The sequence below is a fragment of the Microplitis demolitor genome, chromosome 8, assembly GCF_026212275.2.
Source record: "Microplitis demolitor isolate Queensland-Clemson2020A chromosome 8, iyMicDemo2.1a, whole genome shotgun sequence".
In the NCBI taxonomy this organism is placed as follows: Eukaryota; Metazoa; Arthropoda; class Insecta; order Hymenoptera; family Braconidae; genus Microplitis; species Microplitis demolitor.
The window spans coordinates 1,171,213-1,190,035 of record NC_068552.1 but is presented as its reverse complement, the minus strand read 5'-3'; the positions used below and the strand labels follow the sequence as shown (position 1 = coordinate 1,190,035).

The following is an 18,823-nucleotide window of genomic DNA, read 5'->3' as shown; positions in this document are numbered from 1 at the left end:
TAAATTACAATGGAAGAAGAAAACGAAATTGTATTTATAAATTGTTAAATCTCAGGTGAATTACTGAAAAAAGTACAGAGGTTGTGATATTTTACAACAGTTCAAACTTAACAGAGTATCAGAAAATACACTAATCGTAGAATGAAGAATTTAGTAAAAGTAGCCGCATGTGTTGAAAGTTTTGCTGCTGATATTTTAGATTTGAGTCACCGATTATTTAAAGTACTTTATAACAATCATAAAAATGAACCCTTAAAATTTATGAGTGAATATTTTATATAACATTATCAATTAAATCATGCTAATTAGTTGTTAATGGCACGGCGAATTTTTGTAATCTTTTTCGCCTCAAAATTGATGCTTCGTCGTTTTGTTCTTGCCTGGCATCTAAGGTTGAAGAAGATGCTATACTATTATCCTTACATGCATTAGAATCAGTTTCACTCGGCGTTCTCAATTCCAAGTCTTCAACGACGTTTTCCGAAGAAACCATCGTATCACTGAGTGACCTTGTAGTTGGTTCTGGAACTTGGTTCAAATTTTGGGTTGTTTGAAATACTGCTTGAACAGTATTATCCGTAGGAGCTGCTGAAGAACTAAAAATAAATTTTTGATTTCGTAAATTCTTTTACATAGTTTACGGATTGTTACAAAAATTTCAATTTGGATATTGATATCTTATTACATATTAGTTAAGTCTGAAAAAGAATAGACTTTATTCCCACAACGTGGCTATGATAAATGGGGTTCCATTTTACTGAACTCCTCCGCTTAAGAGCAGCATAATAGCGAATTTGGTCAAGCGCACATTTCTAAATGTCAAATTTAAAAAGACAAAAAATTTGTTCTAGGGTGATTTAGGAAAAAAAAACTCCAAGAAATTTTCCAATTTACAATCAATTATATGTTTTCGATAAATAATATAAATATCAGACCATAATAAATATACAGTATATTTGTCAGTTAAATATGTGATTTGGAGTAGCTACTAGTGTCGCATGATCATCATATATATTCGATTTCAGAGAAATTAAAAAATTATACAGAATATGGGTAAGTGATGTGTTCCTTTTTGTAAAGGAAAAGCAACTTTCACTTTTTCCAATGATGGAAAACGTCGGGCCCTTTAGGAACAGACTATAAATGTAAATTTTCGGTCTTCGAAATCGAGGTTATGTCCTAACCACTCCGCGAAGGATGTTATTGTTGAAAAAAATGAAAGTTATTACACAGGTAATTAGTTGAGTTATCTTCTTTTAACTGTGCAACATTCCATGTGAAATATTTATTATTGTTCGTATCCATATTGGTAGATAAGTTAAAAAATTATTTTTAACGTTAAATTTTTGCGCGCCATCGAATGAGCTATGATGCTGCCACCTAGGCCTAGTTTGACAAAAACGGAACCCCATTCCATGAATTTACAGTAATGCGCATGCGCAGTAATGACCTAATTGTAGAAAAATGGCAGCCGAAAAGAACATTCCCTAATAGCCACCTTAGTTTGAAATCGACAATAATTTGACAATTGAAATTACCAAAATTAATTGAAGTATAACTCGGCTGCAGCTTTTCAATTTCCTTTTCATTAAAGTATTTTTCCATGCGTCAAAAAATAAAAAAAAAATAACTAATCTACCTTGAGAGACTTGCTGCACTTTGATATTGATTCATCATCACATTGGCTGCGTCGAGAAGAAGTTGAACTCTTTGGAGAGTCTGAATCCTAGCTTCAACCGCTTGTCTCAAGTTACCTTCCATCTGACGAAGCTCTTCTTCGTTTAGCGTACTGAGGTAGGGTAGTGGAGTTGGCACTATTGGTAAAGGAACAACAGATGGGAATGGTGGTGTGTAAAGCGGCATATTTGCCGTTACAAAGGTAGCACCCTCGACCATTCTTGTTCTTGACGTAGACGCATTGCTCTCAGGATCTGTTTCTATGAAAAAAAGAAGGCTTGGTCAATTAATTCAAAAGTCTGATCAGCAGATGAGAGACGTGTCACTGTATCCATACCTTGATGATTAATCGTAGGTGCTTGAATAGATTGAGAAGTAGGTACCTCCCCTTGGGCTTGCTCTCGTTGACGACCATCAGCATTGCCTGAAGCTGATCTTAAAATATTCAAACGGCATGTTGGGCAAGTCTGTTGACGTTGAAACCATGATCGCAAACAAACTGTGTGAAAGATATGATTACATGGAAGTTTTTTACTCGCTGCAATCATTTCTTCTCTACAAAATATTATTACAAGAGTCGATGATTAGATAGAGAAAAATTCCTCATTTATTATGGAAAAAAAAATATAAACTGTTGTACCGGCAGATTATACAGACGTTATCGGCAGCTGCTAACTCTTCAGGAGTAGCATCAGGGTAAAACAGATTCATGTTCCTAATTGCTCTTCTAGACATTACAATGTCCTGGAAAGCTTTTTTGAAATTTCGCATGGTGAAGTACATCGGTCGCAGGGCAAATAGCGGGAGTGTATATAATTTTACCATCACAGATACGAAAGCCACATATAGAATAACCTTTCGAAAAAGAATAAGATAAAAAACAAGATAATTACACCAAGTTAGCAGTGAACAAGCAAACTTATGTTACCTTGATGAGGCCGATAACTAGCTCAGTATACAGTAAAAATACAGGTTTGCTTTCCCAAGGAGTTTCGCGTTGCAAGTCAATTGTATGAAGAATATATTTTATGGTTATGTTAAGAACTACAGTTGATAGTATTGCATACTCGAAGCCGAATACTAATTGGACTGAGGCACCTTTCATAATAGTTGAATTGTATGCGTATTCAATCATTGTTAAGTTGATCGAAGATAACAGAAGCAGAAGAGTCGCAACCCTGAAGTGAAACAACCATGTAATCACCGGACTTCTCTCCATCTGATAAAATTTCATTAGATACATTTTAGTATTCCTGTTTGTACATGTGTGATTATTGCAGTTCTTCTTCAATCGCATCAAAAACCTTAATTTTGGAAAATATTTCGTAGAGATTTTACACGACAGAACGAAAATATTGGGTAAAATGATTTTGGATATGAGACAAGAAAATAGATCTGTCTAGATCAAATTTGATCTAGAAAATTCAGGAAGACATTGACTTAAATTGTTTGGATAGTTTTCTACTTATTAATCTGTATTATCGTTAAAACTAAATAATAAATAACTTACGTAGTCGACTCTATCTTCAGCAAGCCAGTGAAAAGATTTGAGAAATAGTAGCAAAGTGAACAATGCTATGAATTTTGGGCTGAAATCATCTCTAAACACTGTAAAGGCTAAACATGTTTCAGTTACAGCATACCATGCTTTCTCTACAAGGTGCTGAAAAGAAAAGAAAGTTGTGATTTATTTTTAATGAAATATTCTATGATTTAGAATGAAGTATGAAGTATTTTTATTTTTATAAATAGAATAAAAATTGATTTTTTTCTCATTTTACCTCGAGTTCAGCAGCACGTAGATTACCAAAAAATATTTTTCGAAGAAATGTGTTTGTCATAAAAACAAATATCAGTCCTTGAGCATACATCACCTAAAACAATAATTATTTATACTATTTTTTTTTTTAAATTCCACAACTCCTAAGAAATCCTTAACAATTTGCTAGCATTAATTCAACATAAAAAAGTTGAATTTGTCAACATAAAGATAACATCCTAAATCCGATGTTGACATAAAAAAGTTGTTAATTTGTCATCTTTTGGGTATCAAAAAAACTAATTGCTGCTTGTCAACAAATTGCTACAAAATATTATCAGTTTTCAAAATTTCATCAAAAAGTTGACAAATTGTTATCATAAAGTTAATTCGAAACATAACAAGTTAACTTTTGGCTGGACATTAGTAGTGACATTTGTTAAAAAAAATCTGCCTTAACATCGCAAAAAATAAAAATGTTTTTGTTAACTTTTCGATGCCAAAACTTCTACAGGACACTTAAGATTATTCTAGAAAATTGAGTACTTCTTTTAACATCAAACATAAATACTAATGAAAAAACATAAATACTAATGAAAAAAAAAATTTTTCATGAGAATAATCAAGAAAATGAAAAATAATTAAAATAAATGAATAAACTTACAGCCATACTAGGATTTGATTTGGTTATGTAGACAACTGAAGGATAGAACTGTTTTTTTTGATAGTATGCATTAGCGATGACAGTACTTGTGACAAAGACACTAATTAACAAAATAACTGCTGTCCTCATTGTTAAACGTAATTAATAAACAGGTTTCGATATTTTATTATAAAGTAGGCTAAATTCCAGAACTCTCGACTTTGACGTTTTGTTTTGGTAGAAAATAGTGTTGTAACTTGGAGACGGATTTTAAAAATACTCAATCCAGCTGAATTATTGGTTAAAAACCGTCTGCTACCGTTGACGTGCAATTGATGGTGTGGTGGAAAGTTATTCGTGGAAAATAATTCAAAGATATCAACACTGATGATAAAGGTTTTTTTTCAATATTACGCGCAACTTTAGTTATGAGACATTCTATTGACTGTTTTCATTCTTTAGCGTATGAAACAATTCATTATTTACAATTACATAAAAACAAATCTTGATTTTTTTAAATACCTTAAGGGTCTATACCTATTCTATATTTACGAGAACACTAGTGCGCTTCTATCGTGCGCAGGCGTGTACGTGTCGCTTTTATGAACTAAAATTAGCTGACAATTAATTTTTTTACTTTTTTTAAAATTCCTACTAGCAACTTTAGTTTAAAATTGACAGTGATTTGACATTTGAAATTATTGAAATTTTCTGACAATTTGACAGCAAAAGTTGGAAAGAAAAATTTGCAGTTAATTTTCCCTTAATTCAGAGGTAACTTTTTTTTACTATAAAAAAACCCTAAGTTTCCTTGAATTTTCCGTCAAATGTCCATCAACTTCGGGCTGTTCCGTTTTTGACGTCAATTTGTATACAATTTCTGAAGTGAATTTGTATGCTTCTAATTTGGCTAGTTAATTTACATCAAATCATTTAGCAAATTGTCGTCAAAAAAGGAAAAGCTCGAAGTTGACGGCCATTTGACGAAAAATTCAAGGAAGCTTGTAAACTTTTGCTAAGCAAACTGCGCTAGGGCATCTATTTGACGTCAACAATTGTGACTGTCATTTGGACATTAGAAAAAATAACCACTCTAGCTTGAAATTGACGGTAATTTGAAGTTGAAATTACCTGAAATTTTCAGCCCGAGTTTGTCGTCAATTTGACAGCAAAAGTTTAAAATGAAAATTCACGGGTAATTTTTCTTCAATTTAAAGATAACTTTTTATAAAAAAAAAAAGTCGGTAATGCTCATTCTTACCATTTTAGAAAGTAAGTATATTTGTACATAAAATTGTCTACAATTTGACGGTAAAAAAATACTTAACAATTTTGCAAGTCAAATTAACAATAAATTGACAAGAAATTTGCCTGGAAATTGACAACTTTTTTCTAGTCAATTTGCATTCTAATTCGGGCAGTAAATTTACGTTAAATTCAATAGCAAATTGTATGTAAATTGTCATCAAAAATAGAAAAGTCCGGTTGACGGAAATTTGACGAAAAATTCAGGGAAACTTTTGTAAGTAAACTTTTGCTAAAGCAAACCGTGCTCTATTGGTAGAGTGTCTAGGGCATAAGCCTTTTCACGACAAGTTCAGCGCAAGCGCATCTACCATTTTTGAAGGCGGCAATTCAAAAATTTCCAACACACCTGCTCACACCAGGTAAATAATAGACAACCCAACGTTTGCACATTCTATGTTTCATACTTTAAATCAGGATAAAATTTTTCTTATTATCATGATGTTGCAAAATTTTATAAAAAATCATTTTTCGAAAAATAATTTAAAATATTCTATCCAGGATTTTTTCAGCCAACCTATTTTTAATATACTAAATTTATTATAAAATAAGCTTTATTTTTTCAGCCCAGTGAAGGTCAATTTTAGTTCGGATCGTAGACAATTCATTAAAAAGTTTCAATATTCACAAAATAATTCAGTCACTTTTCATTATTTATTGATGCAAAATAGTATCCTTCGTTGTAATATCACTCATTCATTTCTTTTTTATTTTCTTTACATCTTTTCTCCCACTCTGCCTTATTTGTCGCTCGCGCTAGCGCTTCCTTCATTCTTCTTTCTTTGCGAGTTTCATTTTTAAATGCAAAATACATTTCTCTGTAGTCCAACATATTTAACGTATTTACAACATCTTCTTCACATGGTTCCCTTATTTTTACGTATGTTAATAATCTCCGACTTGAATGGATGCTCAATATTTGTTCGGAGTTAGCGATCATTTTTAAACAAGGGTGTGACGGTAATTGATCCGTGGAATAGTAATCCCTAGAATTTTTAAATTTCATTAAATAAAAATGAAGTAAGTGTTTAATACCGAAGAAATAAGACTACCTGTAGACCGGAAACCAACAAACTAATCTGCCATTCACTACCAAATGTCTAACAGCAAAATCTAACAAGTCGTAAAATATATGAGGTAGATTATAAATTATTTTTGATGGTATATGAGTTGCAACTTGATTTTCTTGTATATTTGGATTTGATTTTGCACTTCCAATACGTTCCGTTGCTTCTCGAATCCCATAAGGTGCTGCAGATATAAATAATTATATTTAAATGCATACTCAAAAATTTCAATTAAATACTATGAACTGGTCTTACGGTCAGTAATGATGACATCAACTCGCATCTGTGGTTTCCACATACTTCTTGAAAAATCTGACACAACAACATCTAAGTAACAAGAACTTTTGCCATATTGTTTTATATTTGCAGCTACACTTTCATCGCTGCTCCGTATCTGGGATAAATAAGATTAAGTAAAAATTATTGAAAATTAATCACTTACAATTCAAAAACACGATTAATCTAAAATAAGCTTCAAATATTAGATTGCGTAACAATTTTTTTGGAATTCGGCGGGAAAATTCAATTTTTTAAAAGAAGGATTTTCATCAGAAGACGGAATTATGAAGGTTTTGGTGAATAATTAATTGAGATTTTGTGAAATTGACTGGAATATGATTATAGTTGAAGAAGTCGAAAAAAACCTTGGCGACTGGGAGCTTTACTGGCGTACGACACATATATAAAGGTGTATAAAAACAATGTACTACGGAATTATTCCTCTTATAAAAAGATCTATTAAACTATAGTCATACACGTGCGAAGATGTGGCAGGTTACTAATAATTAAAACCCTAGTAGCATTCTTAATGAAGTCTTACGTAAATCTGTATCTTCAGTAAATTGGGTGGCGCCCACTTAATGTTCAATATAATTTCATCGAGTAATAGAATTGTTAATTGTTCGCACTTTAAATTTGAATGAGGACAACTGGATTTGCTAAAAGTACTGCGTTTGAGCTTGAAGTGACTCGGAGATAAAGAAACCCGATATCTTAAGCAACTCTGACTGAACATTGTTATATAGTCGTATGGTTAAGAATTGCTGCAGACTGTTTCCACAAATTTTCGTAAGTCGTTAAGAAGAATCTTAAGCAAGAAGATGAAATCTTTGACAAGTATACTCATGAAATTCATCTTCTTCAAGTTTTGTTTAAATCTTCCATAAGAAATTTGTCGAAAGACTTCGTCAAGTCACTTGCTTAAGACAAGGCTACTAACAATGGTTCTTCATGATTATTTTCTCGCGATACCACATAAACTAGTGTGTAATCGATAAACATAAAATAATACTTTTTGTGTTATTCTCGTAGGTCTAGTTCGTGCATGCAGCATCATAAAATCAATGTCAGCTCCTAAAATATAACCACCGAATTGTGCAGCAGCTACTAGAAGAGATCCTGTTCCGACAAACGGATCAAATATAATATCTCCATTTTTAACCTGCGCCTGATTCGCCATAAGAAGCGAAAGCTGAGGGTCCATAGAAGTTGTCCCAATAAATTTCCGGGTTTTTAATGACAACTTTTGAATTAAATCTCTCTGACCATTGGCTATCTGAAAATTCAATTCAATTTTAAATAGATTGCTAATGGAAGACTGCAGTATACTTGAATAAAAGTTAAGAAGCTCTAACCCATTTGCCGAAAAATAATTTTTCAGGTGTTTCAGCTATAGTATTGGAATTAGTACCATAGTACTCAATGTAATAAAAACTATTGTCTGGGTTATTCAACTTAACTGGTCCCTCAAACGGCAGGTAGTTGAGCGTCTGTAAATTTAAACTAAATTAATTTATTAGTTTATGACATATCCAGTGATTCAGATCCACTTACTTCAATTCTCTCAACTTTTTCTTTTTGAGAAATATGTTTAGAAAAAGTTTCGACGATTATTTTGAAAGATTTATCCCGATTTTTGTAGTATTGTATCTTTTCTTGTGAATGTGTCCTTAACGTTTCGTGAAATTTAGAAGGATCAGAGGCTTGGGCCCAAAGTTCCATACAAAACTTTAAAGATACTGATCTGCTGGCTATTTTTTTGATGATTGTCTCACAATCACTTTCGACAATCCAATAAGGCTGTAAAAATTAAAAAATCTCTTGTAAAGAAAAGAAATTAAGCTATAGATAAAAAAGAAAGTCTGCTTTACATGGTCTGTAGATTTATCCGATATCTTCAATTTGGAGGGTACTACTTTGAATAAGTTTAATATTGAATTAATTTCCTGGAAATTTAAATTGTTTTAAGAGCATTCTCAGATAGTGCCTCTTACCTTTTAAAAATTTTCAATGAATTTAAACTGTCCCCTGATTTAAGATACTCATTGAAAAGTATTGAAAAAGATAAGAATTAAATTCTTTTGAATACTTTCTATACCCCAAGGTTTTCATCTGGATATAAGTTTAATACTTTTCAATCATACTGAATCCAAGATAATATAAGAATTTCTAAACTTCCGAGGAATTGAAAAAGATTCGAAAGAATTGATATTTTCAATCATTCTCAATACCCAAATAGTTCCACGTTTCGGGTTAAGACTTGGATTGAAAAAGACTCAAATGAATTTAAATTTTCAATTTTTCTGAATACTTTTCAATAACAAAATAATTTCACATTTCGGGTTAAGAGTGGGATTGAAAAAGATTCAAATAAATTGACATTTTTGAATCTTTTTGAATCCTTCTCAATACCAAAATAGTTCGATATTTCGGATCGAGTGTGGGATTGAAAAGAATTAAAATGAATTGACATTTTTGAATCTTTCTGAATCCTCAATACCAAAATAATTCGATATTGGAAGGTATTGAAATGATGAAAGATTGAATTCTTTTCAATACTTTTGAATTCCATTTTAAGAATTACAAAGTATTCAAATGATCAAAATTTCAATTCCATTCAATACTTTCCAAAACCTCCGTATGGATTGAAAAGAATTTAAATAATTTTCAATCCTTGTCAATGAGTATTTTTAAACAGGATCATCGAAATTTTATCAATTAATTAAAAAAAAAAAAAAATCTAGCATTGATTAAACAAAGGACAACTTCCCCTAGATATAGAATTTAAAAACAATTACTGAGTTATTAATTAGGAGCTAATATATAATTTTCGAATAAATTTTAGCTGGCAAAATTTGAAAATTTGAATCATAAAATTGACATTACTTCATAAGATCTAAAAATAGTTTTTTTGAAATATCTTCATAAATACACATTTTATTCAAAAAATGAAGAAGACCTTTTTTGTCAAGAATTTAATTTCCTACAAAATTGTTCCTTTGGTTTGTGCCTTTAGCCTGCATATTTTGCGTGATATTTAAAAAAAACCGCGATTGTATCGAAAAATGACCTTTGATCCTGAAGCATGTGTTCTTTTTACTTAAAAAAAAAAACCTGATTCCCCATGTATTTTTTCACTAAAAAGAAGCTTTTTAGGAGACGTCTGAGCCCACTGTCTATACAGTATTAAAATTGGATTGTTTTGAATCATTGCTAATTGTTCTAAATCATGTTTTTAAAACAGGGGACAGTTGAAGCTCATTGAAAATTTTAACAAATTGGAGGCACTTTTTAAGAATGACTGTAAGTACTTTTAATTGATGCTTGTAATTAATCTTACCGGAACCCGGAAATCAATGTGCTCGTGTGCAAACCAAAATAAATATTTTTTTGGTAAAGAGTTCATTGTTTAAATATTATGCTTTCTCAGTACAAGTATCAACAAATATATTTCATGCAAAAAAAAACTTGTTACATTGCATAAATGCTTTTACAAAGTTACTAATAACAAAATTATGCCACAATAAAAATGTTAAGAATAATTTAAGATTCAAAGTTAGTCAATATTTTTAAAATAATAAATTAGGTGACGGCTTCGAAAGCTAACCAAAATTTGACCGTTTTTATAAACAAGAGACATGCAGTTTCCATATATCCTTCTTCTTCCTATAGTAAAAAGTACATGAAACATAACCTGTTTATAATCAACAATCTATTCGTAACGTGATTGGCTGATTACAACATAGAAATAGACATAATTAAACAAAATCTATTTACACTAGAAAAATATACAAATAGAAACCATCTAGAAAATCCAGCTCCCTTAAGTTGGCGGGAGAATTCAATTTTTGGCAAATTTTTTTTAGTAATTTGTTTGTTCGTCAATGTTCACTATAAATAATTATTTGTTCGTTTTTTATTTTTTTTTAAATAAATTTTTAAAAATTTATTTGAAGTTAGCGGTGACTACTCATTTTCAATCCCTTTTATTTTTTTTCCATTTATCTTGATTTGTTTGTTAATATCCCAGCAAAAATAGCGTTTGTTCGTTTGTTTTTATATTTATAATTAATTATCAAAATTTTAATTATGCCCGTTGTTCTAATTGTAGTTGTGCGCATGCGCAAGTGTCCACTCTAGGTTTTAAATTTTTAAAATAAAATTTATTGTGGCTGATTGACATTACTCTCCGGTAAATACCTGGATACTCTTATGATGTGCTAGATGATCAACAGGATTTGATAATTACTTGATAAGATTACTCATTTAATTAAAACATAAATAATAATGAAAACAATTAAAATTTTAAACCTACAGCAGACACTTGCGCATGCGCACAACTACTATTAGATCAACGGGCATAATCAAAATTTTAAAAACTAATTATAAATATAAAAACAAACGAACAAACACTATTTTTGGTGGGATATTAACAAACAAATCAAGATAAATGGAAAAAAAAATAAAAGGGATTGAAAATGAGTATAGTCACCGCTAACTTCAAATAAATTTTAAAAAATTTATTTTTAAAAAAATAAAAAACGAACAAATAATTATTTATAGCGAACATTGACGAACAAATTGCTAAAAAAAATTTGCCAAAAATTGAATTCCCCCCGCCAACTTCAGGGGGCTCGTGTAGTTTTTTAAATTTTCTACATGTGCGTATTTTTTTTTTATTTAAATTGTCAAAAAAAAATCAAAAAATTGTAAACTGTCTGCTAACGTCAAAATCATTCCAACTTTGGCTGTCAAACAGTCAGCAACATGTCGGTAATTTTCATTGTCAAATTACTGTTAATTTCAAGCAAAAGTGGAAATTACGGATCATTTCAGATTGCACTTCTAATACGCTCCAGAACATCACTGTTTACACCATCAGAATTTTCTCAAGTGTTTTTATATTTTTCTACACGTTCGTAGTGTTTTTAGTCAATCATAATGACAGATTGACATAAAGATTCAAGTCTTAATTAAAAACGTCACCATTTCGAAGTATAGTTATTTTAATAATTTTTTTCACAAATTAATATTAATTACTACCAAAGTTATGATATGTTCTACACATAACCTAGAGAGTAAACAAATTTTTCTACTCGATATGTCATAGTAAAAAAATAAAATGCAAATTATTATTGGTAGAGAATTAACTCAATCTAATTAATGAGAAAAACAAGAATTTCATCAAATGAAAAAAGTTTAGTGAATAATTTATAAAATATAAAGGTCTAAGTTATGGCTCCTGTGCCATTAGAAGGACATCAAACTCCTATGGCAAATAACATGCCACAGGAAGGCAATCGTGGAGGCACCATATCGCTTGGAATGCTGATTGATTTTATAATCCAAAGAACTTACCATGAATTGACAGTTCTTGCGGAGCTGTAAGTAATTTTCCTCAAAAGTTTTTATTTAATTTCGAATATTTTTCTAAGTATTTTTACTTTTACAGGCTGCCGAGGAAAACAGACATGGAGCGGAAAATTGAAATTTATAATTACTCCGCAAGGACTAGACAATTATTTGTTAGATTATTAGCTTTAGTCAAGTGGGCAAACAGTGCCTCGAAAGTTGATAAATCTGCGGTATGTATAATAAATTTAAATAAACCTCTTACTTTCTGTTCTTTTACTGTAACTCTTTTCGCTCGGTTCTTTTACTGACTTTAAATCCTCTTTACCTTCTTTATAGTACACCAAAGTTGGTAAAAGAATATACCATTTTAAAGGAAATTTTTCAATATAATAATTAATTGATTGATATTAAAATTGACTGAAAGAAATTGATTAATCCAAAGCCCCAGGTTCGTCTATTCTGGTGTTCGGACTCGTAAAAACGATTCTATAACTAATTAACTTTAGAAATTTCAACGATAACTTTTTTTTATTTATTTATTTATTAATTTTTCAGTTCTAGGGTAGACCTTTTCAGAATCGGCAAGATATAAATATCTTATATACATACATTATTATTCATTATAAATTCTACCAATAATTTTGAAATACATAATTCGAAGATCAGATATACATAATTTAAAATATTTTATGTCTCGTGACACATTAGATATTTAAAGCATCTTGTCTTAAAAATATTTAGTCTTCCTGCTGACGTTATTTCTTTAGGCAACAAATTCCATAAATTGATACCCGTAAAAATAAACGATTTTTTGTAATAGTTAGAATGACAAAAAGGTATTAATAATAAATCAGTTCTCATTTGGTGAACTCTAAAATTATAAGTATCACGTCGCAAATACAATTTATCTGCCCATAAGCCTGTATCGCCAAGATATATCGCTTTATAAATTTACTATTTCTTTCATAAAAAACTTTTTTTTTCCAATACAATTATTTTCTCACTAATCAAATTTGATTTATTTATAAGTTCATTGCCGTAAAATAAATTCGTTGGATGTACTATCATTTTTTAAAATAAATTATAATAAATATAATTATGAAAACTAATTTATTATTATGAAAAATAATCAAAAACTCTATCAATAAATGGCGCTAATATTTGAATATAAATAAATTGATTCATTTAAAAAAATTCAAATGTTCAAAATTCAAAATGTCAAATTCAAATCGTTAAATTTTCAAATTTCATTAGATCAGCCGCTCTAAAAACGCAATAACTTTCGGAAAACACGACTTACAGACTTAATTTTTGTATTTATGATCACGAAAAATTTAGCTGTCGTTTTTATTTTTACTGCTGTCATTTTTTCACTCTTCGTCTGCATAAATACTGGCAGTGACACTAACATGGCAGTAAGATTGAAAAAAAGAGCGGCATCTAAGACAAAAAGGCGGGATATTTAAAAAACAGAATTAAACTGAAAATAAGAAATAAAAAATTAATATTTTAAAAGTTGAATTAAAATTCATATTGAAAAAAAAACGAATGATTAAAAATAAAATGAGCTGCGCACTTTTATTGAAAAAAAAAAAAAAAAAAAAAAAAAAAAATGTTGACTGACTTTAAGATTTATTATTCTAGCATATAATGGCTTTCCTCGACAAACAGTCTCTGCTATTCGTGGATACTGCCGATATGTTAGCAAGAATGGCAAGAGAAACTCTAGTACACGCAAGACTCCCGAATTTTCATATCCCCGCAGCCGTGGAAGTTCTTACAACAGGAACTTACAGTCGTCTTCCTACATGCATTAAAGAAAAAATTGTCCCTCCTGATCCGATAACTTCTGTAGAAAAAAGGATAACATTACAACGATTGAATCAAGTTATCCAACATCGATTAGTGACAGGAAATTTACTCCCGCAAATGCGCAATCTGAGAATAGAAACAGGAAGAGTAACTTTTCATGTGCAGCAAGAATTCGCCGTTTCCCTAACGGTTATGGGCGACGGACCGAACGTGCCATGGCGCCTTTTAGATCTTGAAATTCTAGTATCAGACCGCGAGACCGGGGATGGGAAAGCTTTAGTCCATCCTTTGCAGGCTCGATATGTTCATCAACTTGTGCAATCGCGACTTGCCGAGAGTTCAAACTCCCTTTCTGAAGTTTACTATATTTTACATTACTTTTGTCAGTCTCTTCAACTTGAAGTTCTTTACTCCCAAACACTTCGATTGATCCGGGATCGATTAGATGACCACATCCACGTAGATGAATATGTACCTGGTAAATGTTTATCAATATCTTACTGGCGAGAACTAACAATAAAAGACCCCAAGTCTGAACTGGGGTATAAACTAACTGTCCACGTGGATCAAAATGATCCAGCTAAGCCTCTAGCAGTAATTCACGTGCCTTCTTTAGGTAACAAAGAGAACGAAATTGCTGACCGAGCTATTAGAACTGACCAGTTATCAATAGAATGTTTGCTTGTTCATACTATTTACATCAGAACAAAAACCAGACTTACAGAACTGAAGCAAGAGATTCAAAGTATACTCAAAGATGTTGATTGCACCTTAGCAGGCTCTCCCGCGATTTTATCAGTGCCAATTCTCCAGCCTTGTTTGCGTGCTGAGCTCCTGCTTATAACTGTCGATACACACACAGGAATGCTACAGTGTCATGTGCCTCAGTATGATGTCCCACTTGTTCCCGACTTGACAGCTGCTTTCAATGGCGATCACTCTCGTCTCCCGATGTTGATATCAGAGCTGAGGTTCTGGATCACTCAGCGACGATGTGAGAAGACTTTACAACACTTGCCTTCAACATCCCACGAAAGATTGCCAGTTCTTCATCATCCCGATCATCCGATGTCGAAAATTAGCAGGCACCGAATGTTTGTCCGGCTTCACCGACATCCGAATGTAATACTGATCATTGCATTCAAAGAAAAAGAATCATCTTCATGTGAAATCGAATTTTTATTCTATTTAGCTGTTGTGAAACCCAGTTCTATTGAAGATGACCCTCATGATGAAAGCATCGAAACAGAAATACCGAAAATGTACTTGAAAGTTCAGAGTCTGATTGAATTTGACACATTCGTTATCACTCATGGACCATTTACGAGCGTCGATAGTGACGTACCCGAGAAAGGAAACAAACGACGAAGTTCTGGACCCTCTGGCCGGACTGACATATCGTGCACGTCACAAAACAGGCGGCCAAAACATCCCGCTTATTTTATTCCAGAATTAGCTCACGTGGTTGCGCTCTGTGATGAAAGAATTCCGTTTGTTACTTTGGCCCAAGAGCTCACGAAACGGGACATTGCGCACCAAGGACTTCAAGTAGATGCCAATGCAACAGCTTTAGTACTAAAGTTAGTCCAGTTACCAGCTCCGTCGCCGAACATAACTACCAGTAGTTTTTGGCAGCCGTTATTGAAACGATTGCTCAGCGTTTCAATTCGGGTTCAAGGCAAAGGAATGGCAAAAACTTGGATGGCAGAATTCGTATTTTACAGCAGCCCTTTAACGACCAGTCATCCGAAAGAACAAGGATTAAGAAGACCAGTTTACTTCCAATATGAAATGGGAACCGCTGAAACAATATCGAAAACCGTCGACTCGTTATTAAATGACTGGGCACAAATTGTGTATCTGTACTCCATTGTCCAGGATTTCACTGAGTATTTGAAGATTGAAAAATATAATTTGAGAAATATGATCAGCGTCAAGTCTTACAGTTATAGCAAACTAATCATAGCTTATGGTCCTAACCGAGGCACCACAGTGACCATATACTGGAGCACAAGTGACAAAGCCTTCAAACTTATTTTTGGTAAAAGTCCAATGAATACGACGATCAATGCGCACTCGTTGATGAAAGAACAACTCGAAGCCCACCTTAATCGCCACAAGAGTTTAGCGCAGATCATACAGATATTAAATGAAACCTTGCAGCCCCTGATATCTATTAGCAAATTGCCCATTTTGCCCCAACTAGGTGTACATAATTCCAGACCTCAGGTTCCCATTCAGACTTTCACGATCATGCCACAATGTGTGACACTAGTGAGAATAGCCTACCAAGGAATGTATTGTTTGGAACTCAGGTTGCGCGGTGGCGGACTCGTTAGCATACGGGATGGCGCATACAGTCGGTTTGACAGAAGTAATGTCGTAGATGAATTTACGCCTACCCAAGGTCTGAAAACATTTCTTTCTAAGTATGTAGACGAAAGCGCAGTGTTCAGACGTCGTTCCCAGTCTGAAGATGACAACCCACCGTCTCCAGTTTCTATGGACACGGATGGAACCGGAGGAGTTGGTTTTATGAGTCATCACCGGAGTGGTCCTCAGTCACCTGCGCAACAACGAGATGGTCTAAGATTCCACCCGCCTTTGACACCACCCTCTGGTAGCAACCCACATACTCCAGCTAGTCCTCATACTGTCAACATTTCTCAAGCGAATCAACATCAAAGTTTTGGCAGCAGCCCTGCTACATCTTTCAACTTGGCTTCGCCACCTTCGTTACCACCCAACACTCCCAATATGTTGCCTCATCCATCGCCTAGTTCTGGACTTGTCGCCAACAGTCCTTTGAACCCCATGCATGTTCCTAGTCCAGCTGGATTGATGCCTACGTCATCACCTGGACCTTGCAGCAACGTTCAAGTTGGCCACTCACCTGCCAGCTCTTTCATGCAAGCTGGTCACATTGATGGTAGTCCTTTTCCTTCTTCTCAAAGTATGGCTTCTCCTGCAGCATCAAACTGGCCTGGATCTCCAAGCGTACCAAGACCATCACCCGCACGACCTGGGCAAAGTCCAGGCCATGTTGCTCTACACAGCCCTCAAGCATCCGACCACAAAACAGGAACTCATATATCCAGAGTTTTACCTCAAAGATCTTGGGCTGGGGCAGTTCCGACTCTTCTGACCCACGAAGCCTTAGATTTGCTATGTACGCCTTCGCCTCATCCAGCAGGACTTCCTGGACCTGATCTGTCGCCGTTAGAAAGATTCTTAGGATGCGTCTATATGCGGAGACAACTACAAAGATTCATTCAATCAGAAGATTGTCTTACTGCTATAAATAGCACGGAGCCAGGTGTCGTACACTTCAAAGTAGAAACTCTACAGTGTCGTGTCGGTTTAAATCCTCAGCATCTTCAGTCACTTCACATTAAAATTCAGCCGTTACTGGAGCATAAAGACCAGTGGACTGCGGAAGAGCTGCAAATTATCGAAAAATTCTTTGACATTCGAGCTGCAGCTCCTCCTTACAAGCCCAATACGCTCTCAGGTTTTGGTAAAATGCTCAATGTCCCTTTCAATGTTCTCAAGGACTTTGTACAAATAATGAAGCTGGAGTTGAATTCCAATGTAGTACAGCAACACCAGTTTAAGTGGTCTGTCCAGTGGTGCTTAAGGATACCGCCTTCCGCGACACCAATTGTTCCAACAGGAATGGCTGCAGTTCTTGTCTGTCGGAATAAAATCCTCTTCTTCGTAAGTTTTTTTATTAATTGGTTTGCATGACTTTAGTATGTGATACCATAAAATATTGTTCATAACTGTTACAGTTGCAAATAGTAAGAATTGGAATGCCTTATCAAGGAGACCCACCATCGTTGGTCTTGCCGCTAGTGTACGATATCTCAACAAACATAACACAACTTGCTGAGAAACGAGACCCTGGTCCGGCATCGGCCACGGCCGCTGCATCGATGCAGCTTAAAAGATTTGCCGAGTATGCTAATCCGTCAGAGTGTTCGCTCTTTCCAGCGATTAGAGATCTTTTGACAAATCTTACGCTACCTTCTGAGCCACCAGTTATACCACAGGTAATTATACAGAAAAAAAAGATGGCGCAATAATTTTTTCTTATTCTATAATTCATTTGTGATTTTTTCAGGGGGTAACATCTGCAGCGAGTCAAGTAGCACCCGCACAACAAATTCAAAGCCCAGCGCTACAAATGCACTCGCCGATGGCTGCTGGTCAGGGTCAACCTCCAGGGCCTTACGGAATGCAGGGTATGTCTACGCTGGGTATGATGGGCGGACCTCCACAATAAAAATCCATATGTTTGTTGCTCTACGAAATCCTTCGTTATTTTGACAGGAGAATAAAACAATTTAAAAGTTCAAATTTATTTCCAACTGTCAGAAGGAGGAAGCAAAAAATATATGGGTGAAATTATTAAATTTAATTAAAAAATAATAATTAATAAAAAGTTAATTGAATAATAGATTAATTGATACCATCTTATGACACAATCATGATAATTGTCAATTAAGAGACTTAAATAATTTATTGTAAGTTATGTTATAAATTATCGTAATTAGTTATTATATTATAAATAATGCAATACTTTTGTTTTTATTATATGTGAAGCAAAGTAATATAACTTGATACAAAAAAAATCTGAAAATTAACCTGCGATCTCTTTCTTTAGAACTTTTATTTTTATCCTTGGATAATTTTTTTTAAATTCCCGCTAAGAAAGTTGAAAATTTTCAAAAATTCGGAGTTATTGTTTTCACCCTGATGTTCCGCGAGATTAGTCACCCCAGGTTAAAAAAAAGTGGAATTAGACATTTTATACCTTTTAAATAAATTGGTCAAAAAACTTTCAAAAAAAGGGAGTCCCCATGTGGCCTGGGTAAGGTGTGTCCTTAAAGGTTAAACAAACACGGTTAAATTTCAAATTTTTAA

The 18,823-nt window shown here is 33.3% G+C and overlaps 3 protein-coding genes across 3 annotated transcripts; 1 reads left to right on the top strand and 2 right to left on the bottom strand.

The window, feature by feature from the left end:
- Positions 1-12: 12 nt before the first annotated feature.
- On the bottom strand, positions 13-4,650 carry LOC103575882 (E3 ubiquitin-protein ligase synoviolin B). The gene is made up of 8 exons (XM_008555862.2): positions 4,101-4,650; positions 3,459-3,551; positions 3,188-3,340; positions 2,606-2,896; positions 2,318-2,532; positions 2,015-2,232; positions 1,640-1,937; positions 13-596 (listed from the first exon to the last, which is right to left on the bottom strand). The coding sequence occupies exons 1-8, from the start codon at positions 4,227-4,229 to the stop codon at positions 302-304; spliced, it is 1,692 nt and encodes a 563-aa protein (XP_008554084.1). The 5' UTR covers positions 4,230-4,650; the 3' UTR covers positions 13-301.
- Positions 4,651-5,373: 723 nt separating this feature from the next.
- LOC103575883 (tRNA (guanine(10)-N2)-methyltransferase homolog) lies at positions 5,374-10,381 on the bottom strand. Its single transcript, XM_008555863.3, has 8 exons — positions 10,071-10,381; positions 8,602-8,676; positions 8,285-8,530; positions 8,086-8,220; positions 7,743-8,006; positions 6,707-6,845; positions 6,437-6,635; positions 5,374-6,370 (listed from the first exon to the last, which is right to left on the bottom strand). Exons 1-8 carry the CDS (start codon positions 10,134-10,136, stop codon positions 6,073-6,075), a joined length of 1,422 nt encoding a protein of 473 aa, XP_008554085.1. The 5' UTR covers positions 10,137-10,381; the 3' UTR covers positions 5,374-6,072.
- Positions 10,382-11,581: 1,200 nt separating this feature from the next.
- Positions 11,582-18,817, top strand: LOC103575885 (mediator of RNA polymerase II transcription subunit 14). Its single transcript, XM_008555864.3, has 5 exons — positions 11,582-12,114; positions 12,183-12,315; positions 13,730-17,614; positions 17,689-17,949; positions 18,021-18,817. Exons 1-5 carry the CDS (start codon positions 11,966-11,968, stop codon positions 18,180-18,182), a joined length of 4,590 nt encoding a protein of 1,529 aa, XP_008554086.1. The 5' UTR covers positions 11,582-11,965; the 3' UTR covers positions 18,183-18,817.
- Positions 18,818-18,823: the final 6 nt, after the last annotated feature.

Excerpts from the sequence above, each read along its gene's own strand:
- LOC103575882 (XM_008555862.2), bottom strand. The coding sequence starts at position 4,229 with ATGAGGACAGCAGTTATTTTGTTAATTAGTGTCTTTGTCACAAGTACT. Across the intron at positions 3,341-3,458 it reads TACGTGCTGCTGAACTCGAG|CACCTTGTAGAGAAAGCATG; the intron begins GTAAAATGAGAA and ends TTTTCTTTTCAG. Across the intron at positions 2,897-3,187 it reads CTGAAGATAGAGTCGACTAC|ATGGAGAGAAGTCCGGTGAT; the intron begins GTAAGTTATTTA and ends AAATTTTATCAG.
- LOC103575883 (XM_008555863.3), bottom strand. The coding sequence starts at position 10,136 with ATGAACTCTTTACCAAAAAAATATTTATTTTGGTTTGCACACGAGCAC. Across the intron at positions 8,677-10,070 it reads ACATTGATTTCCGGGTTCCG|GAAATTAATTCAATATTAAA; the intron begins GTAAGATTAATT and ends TTAAATTTCCAG. Across the intron at positions 8,531-8,601 it reads CGGATAAATCTACAGACCAT|CCTTATTGGATTGTCGAAAG; the intron begins GTAAAGCAGACT and ends TAATTTTTACAG.
- LOC103575885 (XM_008555864.3), top strand. The coding sequence starts at position 11,966 with ATGGCTCCTGTGCCATTAGAAGGACATCAAACTCCTATGGCAAATAAC. Across the intron at positions 12,316-13,729 it reads CGAAAGTTGATAAATCTGCG|CATATAATGGCTTTCCTCGA; the intron begins GTATGTATAATA and ends TTATTATTCTAG. Across the intron at positions 17,615-17,688 it reads GGAATAAAATCCTCTTCTTC|TTGCAAATAGTAAGAATTGG; the intron begins GTAAGTTTTTTT and ends TAACTGTTACAG.